This window comes from Parasteatoda tepidariorum, chromosome 3, assembly GCF_043381705.1.
Source record: "Parasteatoda tepidariorum isolate YZ-2023 chromosome 3, CAS_Ptep_4.0, whole genome shotgun sequence".
Taxonomy (NCBI): domain Eukaryota; kingdom Metazoa; phylum Arthropoda; class Arachnida; order Araneae; family Theridiidae; genus Parasteatoda; species Parasteatoda tepidariorum.
The window spans coordinates 38,015,678-38,025,657 of NC_092206.1; the positions used below are offsets into that span (position 1 = coordinate 38,015,678).

At 27.6% G+C, this 9,980-nt stretch overlaps 1 protein-coding gene across 1 annotated transcript in view; it reads right to left on the bottom strand.

The window, feature by feature from the left end:
- Window positions 1–329: 329 nt before the first annotated feature.
- LOC107454339 (WD repeat-containing protein 82) overlaps window positions 330–9,980 on the bottom strand; it is a gene marked incomplete in the record, with an annotated part of 14,212 nt that continues 4,561 nt past the window's right edge. The window contains 7 exon segments of the mRNA XM_043039129.2: window positions 330–1,425; window positions 2,840–2,982; window positions 3,531–3,600; window positions 4,325–4,483; window positions 4,573–4,689; window positions 6,776–6,875; window positions 8,627–8,693. Of these exon segments, the coding sequence (XP_042895063.1) occupies window positions 1,393–1,425; window positions 2,840–2,982; window positions 3,531–3,600; window positions 4,325–4,483; window positions 4,573–4,689; window positions 6,776–6,875; window positions 8,627–8,693 (689 nt within the window).

The following is a 9,980-nucleotide window of genomic DNA, read 5'->3' on the forward strand; positions in this document are numbered from 1 at the left end:
ACTTCATTAACATGAATTAGAAGGGAAACAAAGTAAGTTCACATTATGATTTTAACAGTATTTTTACGAAAACTGCAAAATACAAAGATATATTATGTTAACTATACATACTACTTTACGCCTACAAAAAAAGTTATATCTTTAACCTAATACTAAGTCATCTATAATTTCATAAGAAATACAATTAATTAATTTGGAAATTATAAAGATTATTAACTATATAGTGGAAAGAAACAAAATATATTTGTGGTATTTTGTATTAGTGTCTAGATAAAGTTTAAGAATTCTAGTTTCTATATTTTCTCCAGTTTTTAATTCACACAAACAAATAAAAGTAAATCCGTTTATTTCAATGAATGAAGAAATACTATTATTAATTTTCGTCCTCTGTTTTCATTTCTTAACTGCAAGTGCATAATTTTTTAATGAACAATGTAAGGATGGTGTATTTGAGGTACAAAACAAAAAATAAGTCAAAAAATAGATTCAACCTTAGATATTCTGCACCCTATGGTTCTGAAAAGATATACTCAACCTTAAAAGATATTTCTCGTTAAGCCTGTTCACATGAATGAAGTTTGAATGTATATGCTTTCCAAGAGTATCAGGCTAATTTCTGTCAAAGTAATTCTCAGAAACTACAGTTTTCAATTAATGAAGATATTTGGACACATTAAAGTTATAAACCTTGCATTAAAACTGCATCAATAGAAACATACAGAAAATGAAAATACACATTGGTTCAAAAAAGATTTTGTAACAGAATTTTTTTTTTTTTTTTTTAATTTTTCACTAATTTTTGAGAGATTCTTTTGTACTTATGAACAATAAATTAAAATTAATCTTTTAAATTATAAATTTAAACTTTTTTACAGTTATTATTTTTATCTTAATATTTATTGAGATTAAAACTTTCAAGCTGCCTTACCCGTGAGAATCCTTAATTGTAAATAGTTGAAAGTTGTGCGAATCAAGTCAAAGAAACAATTATTTTGACTTCATACAAAACAGCACCGTAAGCTGCTCTAATAATCAAGTAATCATGAAATAGCTCGATTAATAGGCACTATGAAGTTGAGATTTTCATTCAGAATGCATGTATCAATGAGTTGATTGTTGACAGGTTATAATATAGTGACAAAAAAAGTTCCATACATTGATAGATAACAAATATCCTTTGGTTTAAATTCCTTTAACACAATACATAGACTACATCATACATACATCTCACAATTCTAAGGGGAAAAAAACGCACCTAAATTTCACTTTGATAACATAGTATATGACTAAGAATATTACATAGTGGTTATAAGATCATTATCACAGTGTATTTAAAATGAATAGTGAGACAAATGAATTCTTTCTTCCCTTTTGTAAAAATTATCCATGATATCACAACTCATTGTACACTGGTAGCCAAAATGCCTGAAGAAAGAAAAAAAGAAAAGTGTCAAACAAAAAAAAAAATTACTAATTTTCTATTGCACCCTATTGAAACTATCTCACTTCCTTTAAAAGTTTAGATGCAGACATAAGAGTCATTCAGAAAAATACTAATTGATAAACAAGATTTCAAAATAAATTTTTTAAATGTATTAATAATGTAATTAGATTTAAGTCAAAATTATTAAAATTTTCTCTTAAATTTAATTATGTCAAATATAAAGTAATAAATACAAATTCTGTAATTAAAAAGCATTGATCTCTACAAAAATAAAAAAGATTTAGTTCGAAAAAAAAATTTTTTAGTTCAGAACATCAGATTATTTAATTGATCATCATAAACTTTCATGCAATGTATCAATATAAATACAAATAATAATTATAGCAAGTAATAAGAAGTAAGCTGTCAACTGTTCTAATTAAATCAAATTTGCTATTCAATGCTATTGATTTTTAGCATTGTACAAAGATGCGATTTTAGGTCAAAATGCTCTGATATTTCAGTATTTAGCATTTTTACTACTGAATTCTTTCACCCCTAAGTTGCAGGCAACCTGGAAATATAAGAAAAGTAAAAGAATTTGGAAATATTCAGGAAATTCATTGTTAATTGACTGGTGCATGAGAAAATTCTGAAAACACAATTTAAAAATTCAATATTGTGATTCCTGCCCACAATCGCCATTCTCATTCTTAATTTTTCAGGTCTACATTGTTATGCAGGAATAGCCAGGAAAAATAAATCCATTAGTCAGGGAATTTAGAGATAGAGAATCACTAGCTAATCTGAAACAGCTTTGTCAGTAATCAATCAGTTTACAAAGATGAAATCTGAGAGGCTTTCGCATGTAGTATTAGAGATATTGACATTGTCTCGAAGTAATTTGGTCCGTGATCAAATTTTCAGTTTGGTCAGAAAGGACAAAACTGATTTCAGACAGCGATTCGATTAAGACAATTGTTCTAACAAATAAATACAATATGGATAAACCTTGCTATTAATAGTAATTTACATTTTATTTTTATTTATTTTTTTAAATTCTCAACATTGGTAGCATTGCCCAAATGAATTAAGCTGGAGTTTTTGAATTGGATAACCAAGTCTTCATTAATTAGTCTTTAATTTAATTTTATGAGCTAAGCAAAAGTGAGTATTACACATGAATCTGAATTTATACATACCTAAAATTTTGTAAGAACATATTAGTTATTTTGCGTGTTTATGTAAATGTTATGATACATTACAATGCACATAAATGTATACATTGATGTGTTATTTTAACATGTTAAATCATAGCGTTATCTGAAAATGCTTATTGTGCTTTGTGTTCTGATTTTTTTTAACAAGTTGGCAGCTATGCTTTCTATATAAAATCAACTTTCTAAGCACACATACCATTTTAGAAGTAGTAGAAACGAGCAACATGTATTTTGGATTAAACTGGACACAGTGTATAGGGGAAGTCCTTCCAGTCTGCAATATTGCTGTTCGCATGCCAGAATCTGCATTCCATACATAAATTGTACCTTCAGTAGAACCTAGAATTTATGAAACATATTCTTACTCAATATAATAATGCAACTAAATGAAATAGCAAAACTTATTGATTGATTTCCAACATAAGTAAAACAATTTTAACCAGTACAATTTTAATAAAGTTCCAGCTCCGCTAAGGATCTGGCAATTTTACAGCAGATTTATAAGCACTTTTGAGTTTTAGATTTTAATTTAAAACTGTTATAATAAAAATAAATGCATAATCATCAGTTTACATAGAAGTCCTCTATCACCAATTAAAAAAATGGCATGATTAAAATATTGAACAAGGATATATTTAAAATAATGATTTCACTATCCAGCTACAGGGAAAACATGCCTCCATATGTAAATCTTTGAAGACTTAAATGTCCCAATGGTAATGTGAATAAAAAAATTTCATTGTTTCTAAAGAATTAATCATAGATTATTCATTTAATAAAATTATCAAAACACACTATGCTACATAAAGTTAAAAAAAAAATTTTCTATAAATACTAATAAGTGCATTTTAAGAACATAATAAAAATATTAAAATTAGATAAATTACCTGTAAAGATAAACTGCGAGTCTGGGGAGAAGGAAACCTCAAGTGGAATGCCTTTACTATTAGATCGTTCCTGAAAAGAAAAAACAAATATCCATTTTAATATACATAGTACAGTACAGAACCCGTTATCCGGAATTCAGAAAACCGGAAAACCAAAAAACCGGAATGAAATTCAATGAATTTTCCCGCCATTTTAAAAAAATTTATTTTTATTTTTCCTCATAAAATTTTAGGATTTTTCTTTCTCTTTTGAAAGATTTTTACCTTACCATCATTTTGGAAATAATCATTAGTGTATTACTTCATCGTTTTTTCTTCTTTTTAAGATTACTTCCAAAATTTTTTTCTATTAGTTGGGTTTAACAATAAAAAAACGGCTTTTTGTAGCGATTCAGAAAACCGGAAAAATCAGTTATCTGGAATAGCGATGGTCCCGATCGTTCCGGATAATCGGTTCCGTACTGTAATTGTAACTAAACTTTAATGAAACCAGATAAATTAAATATACACTATGGAACCACTTACATTATTAATCGATATTCATATTTAAAGAACTTTTCAGAAACATGAAAATTTAATATTTAAAGGTTAAATATTCTTAACATAAAACCATCATATAGAATCAGATTTTCTTTCAGACCCTACTAATTCTTTTTCATACCATAAGATTTTTTTAATAGAAATTTTTATTTGAATTTATTTTTAAAAAGTTGATCAATTTATACAGCACATTAATTAGAAAACAAACTAGCAATAGAATAAACCATCTGAGATAAGAAAAACTAAAAACTTACAGAAAATGTTTGTATCAATGTTCCTTGGTAAGCATCTAAAAGATGAATATCAGATCCACTGGAACAGAGTAGCAACGTTTTGCCATTAGGGCTATATTTTATACTCATCCAGTCAGAGTCCTTTTTATCCTTAGGAGTAAAAAAGGTGCTAAATGGTCCCTAAATGAATAAAAATATTGTCGTACTTTTGTTTCAAAACAAACTATTTGATGATTGTGAATGAATAATTTCATTGGGCAGAACATTACCTTATCAAATGATCTAATATCATACAATTTGATTCCTTCTAGATTGTCGGCAATTGCAAAACTCAAACCCTCTGGATCAAAACAAGCTACAGGTTTTCCTGTAGTGGCAATTAATCCCTGTAAAATATGTAAAAAAATTTTTTAAATATTTGATTAAAATATTTAAATAATTCCATTTTTTAAATAATAGAATACTTCAGATTAAAGAACTAATTTTAAACTAACCTTATAGAAAGAAGAAAAAAATCGACAATATCAAATTTCATTGAAGATTTGATGCAAATGGTTAAATAATTATCTTTACTTTTACACGGTTGTCTGGATAAGTAATGCTAAAAAATAAATGCCTGGATGCAGTTTTTTCATACCACTTTTTTGAGTGATTTTCGATAAATTTCCCATCGGAAATGAAGCTAGTTAAATTCATAAAATTAGACTTTTCTGTAGCTTAAAAACAAATTTTATAGTATTTTCATTTTAACACAGCTAAAATATTTGGTGATTAGCACAAAAATTCATATTTTGAAAGCATTGCCCTTTTCCCAAATTACTGGACATTAGACTTTTTCTTAATTTTTCTTACAACAAAATTAACATTTATAAAAATATCCTACTAAACTAAACAATTCTTTTTATGTTTATAAATAAGTCAATGTCAGATCAGTTGCCTAATAAACCACCTCTTCTTATATTTTAAGGACATTTGGTGTAATGGACACTCTTGATTAAATAAGTAATTTTACCAATTTTTAGTAAGAACATTTCTCAGTTAAGGGCACATAAAAATCCAAACTTTTCATAAAAAATAACAAATTTGCACGTGTGCATTAGAGAATCAAATTGTCTTGAAAAATAATTTCCTATTAAAACTGATTTTAATAAAGCATTTTCAATGAAATAAACATGTTCAATATAATGTAACTAGTTTACAAATTTTACATATAGACAAAAGCAAACCATTTCATAATATAAGAAATAAAATATACAGTCCAAAAGCATACAGAATAAATTAATCTCGAACGATTGTGAAACCCATTTAATAAAATTACAAATTATGTTTTCTTATTTTAGATACAGTGTAACCACCATCCAGAATTGCACATTTTTTATTTCTTGTACATATCGCCTTATTTTAGTGATTCCGTCACAAGCACTAATCTCAAAAGGTTAATAATACCCAGTTTGATCATTTTGTAAATAGCAGATTTTTATGTTGATCTTCCAGAAATTTTTTTCTAATTAATATAAAAAAAATTTCTATTGTTTCATTTTAAGAATGAAAACAGTAACTCCTGACCTGATGCTAATGATGATGTTGTTGTTGTTCATTTACGTCGCACTAGAGCTGCACAATGGGCTATTGGCGACGGTCTGGGAAACATCCATGAGGATGATCTGAAGACATGCCATCACAATTTTGATCCTCTGCAGAGGGGATGGCACCCCCGCTACGGTAGCCCACCGACCTGCGAGTGAAATCGAGCACTTTACGGTAGCACAGTTTAACGAGGACCAATACCGCACACCCTCGGTCCCTACGCAGACTGATCCAAGTGGGTCACCCACCCGCACACTGACCGCAGCCAGTGATGCTTGACTTCGGTGATCTACTGGGAACCGTGTCTCAATGATCAGTCCACTGCGGGACTGCTAACGATGAAGAAAATAATTTTTTACAATTTGGAGAAAACGCACATTTACATTTATGCATTAGTTCGAAATACTTGTCTGCTCAAAAAATGGTTGCAAAATCCGTAAAAGCGCAAAAATGATACCAGTGAAGACAGCGAAACGAAGCCCTAAACATTTTCAGAAGACAAGAGAAACTTTCTACATTAATGTGGACTTACAGAAAATGAACAGTAAGAGCTAAAAATGTCAAAAATTTCTTGTTTGCGCTGAGAAGAAGAGTGCATGTACAAACCAAAATGTCATATTATTTTAAATAAATTCGCATTCAGTATATAATTTATTTTAACTAAAATATTTTAAACTTACTTCATATTTATTAATTTTCAAGTACATAAATTTTCAAGTCTTGGTATTTTATGTGGACCCGCATTTGTCGTTTTCCCTTATTCATTGTTCACAATGAATAGTGCCATGAGACACGACTGAGATTCTACTGTATTCCTTAACTTAAAAACAAATAAAAATGACACCATCTAAATCTTAACATTTACGAAGAACATTAAAATGTTACCTGGCAATTGGGAGATTTAAGATCCCAGAGTCTCACAGTTTTATCTAAAGATGCTGAGAGAAGAGAATCATCCACAGGAGACATAGACAAGGATGCAACCCTAAAGTAAAAAATTTTTTAGTACGTGAATAAACTAAATCCAAAATTGAAGATGAAATTTATGAAGAAAAAAAAAAATAGGATGAAAATGCTGGTAAAATAAGGAGAGAAAAAAGTATTCTTACACACTTCTTAAGCCAATCGAAGTCGGAGATAAGCTAAGAATTTTCTTCATGGTTTTTCTTTTTAGAGCAATGTATAAAATATTTTTGTAAAAAACTAATTATCTGTCTATGAAATATATTTCTGTATTTTATCAACTTCATCTAATTAAGTGTCTCAATTATCTATCATTATCAAGTTAGATCTTTAATATCTATTTAAATAACTGTTTGGAGCAATATTAAAAAAAAAAAAAAATTTTAAACATTCAAAGAACAAAGAAACTTTCAAGACAAGCTACATTGTGATACACAGAATGGGTAAAAATCAATTTCCCTTCATTTTGTCCTGAAAAATATTAAAGTTCTTTTTTTTTTTTTTAAGCTTCCATTAAAAAAATAATCATAATAAAGTGTATTGTTAATATTTCTCTACAGTTCAAATTTTAACTACAGCTGAAGAATCGTTCAACATCTTCATTTCGATTTCAAATGCATATCTACAACGACTTCTTGGACGTCTTAAATTAAACCTGTCAGAGAAGTTACAAATTATGCAATTATTTTATCAAACATCATCCTAAATAAAGAGGAAAGGTTTTGTATTGAAGGAAAATGTTCAAAATTGATGATGTAAAAAAATCCTATAATGCTGTGTTGACTTTGAAGTGCAAAAATATCCCAAAAAATAAATATAAACTTTTTAGCATTCAAAACTTTAAAAAAAAAAATTTTTTTTGAAAACAATTGGTTAATTTTAAAAACAACTTTTATAGCCACAGGTACTTAACTTACTACTTGCATGTGATGTCCGAACATCAGGATTTTTCAGCAAAAACTTATAACAATTTTTCCTTTTATTTGAAGCATAGTTTTAGAGCCAGTTTAATAGATAATAACAGTAAACAGCAAAGTGATGATTAATGTGCCTTTTAAACTCACTCACACTTTTTTTACACTAAGGATTATATAAAACCCAAAAAATCAAAAGTACAAAGTTATATTTTCTTTGAATAAATATGAAACTATTATACCTAACCAAAGACTAAAATAAAGCAAAAAGAAAAATTAACACAGTTTAAAATAGTAAAATTTATAAATTTTATTATTCAAAATGAAGATTCAGTTAAGTATATAGCTCCATAATAAATATTAATTTGTCAAAAAAAAATAGTTATCACAAAATATTAAGTATGTTATAAAAAAAAAGGCTAGAAAGCTAAAAAATGATAATATGTTAGACATTTTCAAAAAATTAATTTTCAAGCATGCATTTCAAGTTATCCCAAAACAGTGATAAGGTAAAATCTTTAATATATAGTTTGTGGATCTTTTGTTTGTTAATACTCAAGTTTATATAAATTCCGAGAAAAATGTAGGTTGAGGCAAATAATTGTGAAAAGCCCTTCAAAATTATTGAATAACACATTTATGTTAAGCAGTTAAGCATTTAATATTCATTTTATAACCATCAAAATTATTATTCTGTACAAACTAACACTACTTTCCACTTATATTTTTTACCCTTCTTATAGCATATCCTAACAATCAAAAAGAGAAAAATTCATATTTCTTTTTATCTGTAAAAAAAAAAGTAACACAGTTTAGGCATTTTGAACATTGAAAATTTTATAGTTATAATAAAACTTACTTCTTAACATGCCCAGTAAAATATCTGATGTATTTATTATCATGAAGCGACAAATATCGGATTGTATCTATAAATTAAAAACAATGGTATGAGTTAAAAATATTTTACAGACAAAATTTTAAATCAGATACACAATATAAAATTCATTAATTTTCCAAAAAAGAAAAGAAATAGATAAAAATATTTTAATAAATTCAGTCTATATAGCATATGACTGATACATAAAGTTTCGTTAGCTACTCTGTCAATTTAAAATTTAACCATTTGACCAAATTATTAATAAGAAAGAATTTAAGTAAAACTTGAATGCAGAATCAATTTTGTCTTACTCAAAGTTGTTATAAATTATCTAAAAAAATTTGATCTTGCCATATATCCAACGAAATAAGAAAATTGGTAATAAATTGTTTAATTACTAATTTGAATATCATACACTTCAAAAAATTTATTCTTATGAAATATCTGCTTGTATTGAATTATTTTTCTGGAAAAAAAAAGGCCATACAGTTAATAAAAATCCATAGATACTGTTTTTTTTAATTCTTTCTGGAAAGCAGGGTTGGCAGGTTTTTGACATGTGACAGTTAACCGTCACGTCAAAAACCTCACTGTCAAAAATGTCAAAAACCTATAGTCATATGTGAAATTTAATTAATACATAAAATTTATATATTTTTTATAAAGGATAGTGTTTCTAAATATGTTCTAGATAAAATAATTTTAAAATTTTGAAGAAACACTTATATTTTGAATAGTAACCAAAATCTTGTACTTTTGAAAGCTCACATCTTTTGTAATATTATGTATTCATTTTCATGTGTTATTGAAAATCTGCAGTGATATTATTAAGAAATTTATTTATAACCAAATTTAGTGTATAGTATAGATCAGGGGTAGGCAACGCGGCGACCGCGGGCGCCATGGCGCCCTCGATCGATTTTTAATGCGCCCTCGCTGGACTAATGTAAATGTATGATAGCCAGAGCGATTTACTTAACTCTTGTCAAACGGCGATATACAGCAAGTAGTCAGTTGAGTTTAGGATTGGGCATGATTATCTGTAAAATATGCGCCCTCGGTGATTTTTAAATTTATTATTGCGCCCTTAAGGACAAACAGGTTGCCGACCCCTGGTATAGAATATACTAAAAATTAGACATTTTTAAAGATAAACATTAGCAGTTTTGCACATTAGACATCTTTTAAAGAAAAATCTTTTTAATATTCTTTTAAATCTTCTTAATAATCTTTTTAACATAAGACAATACAAATTTAAGTGCTTTCTGTTAAATACACAGAGTAGTTAGTGTCGATTTACAGTATATTCAGCCTATTCATTTACTATGCTGAAAAT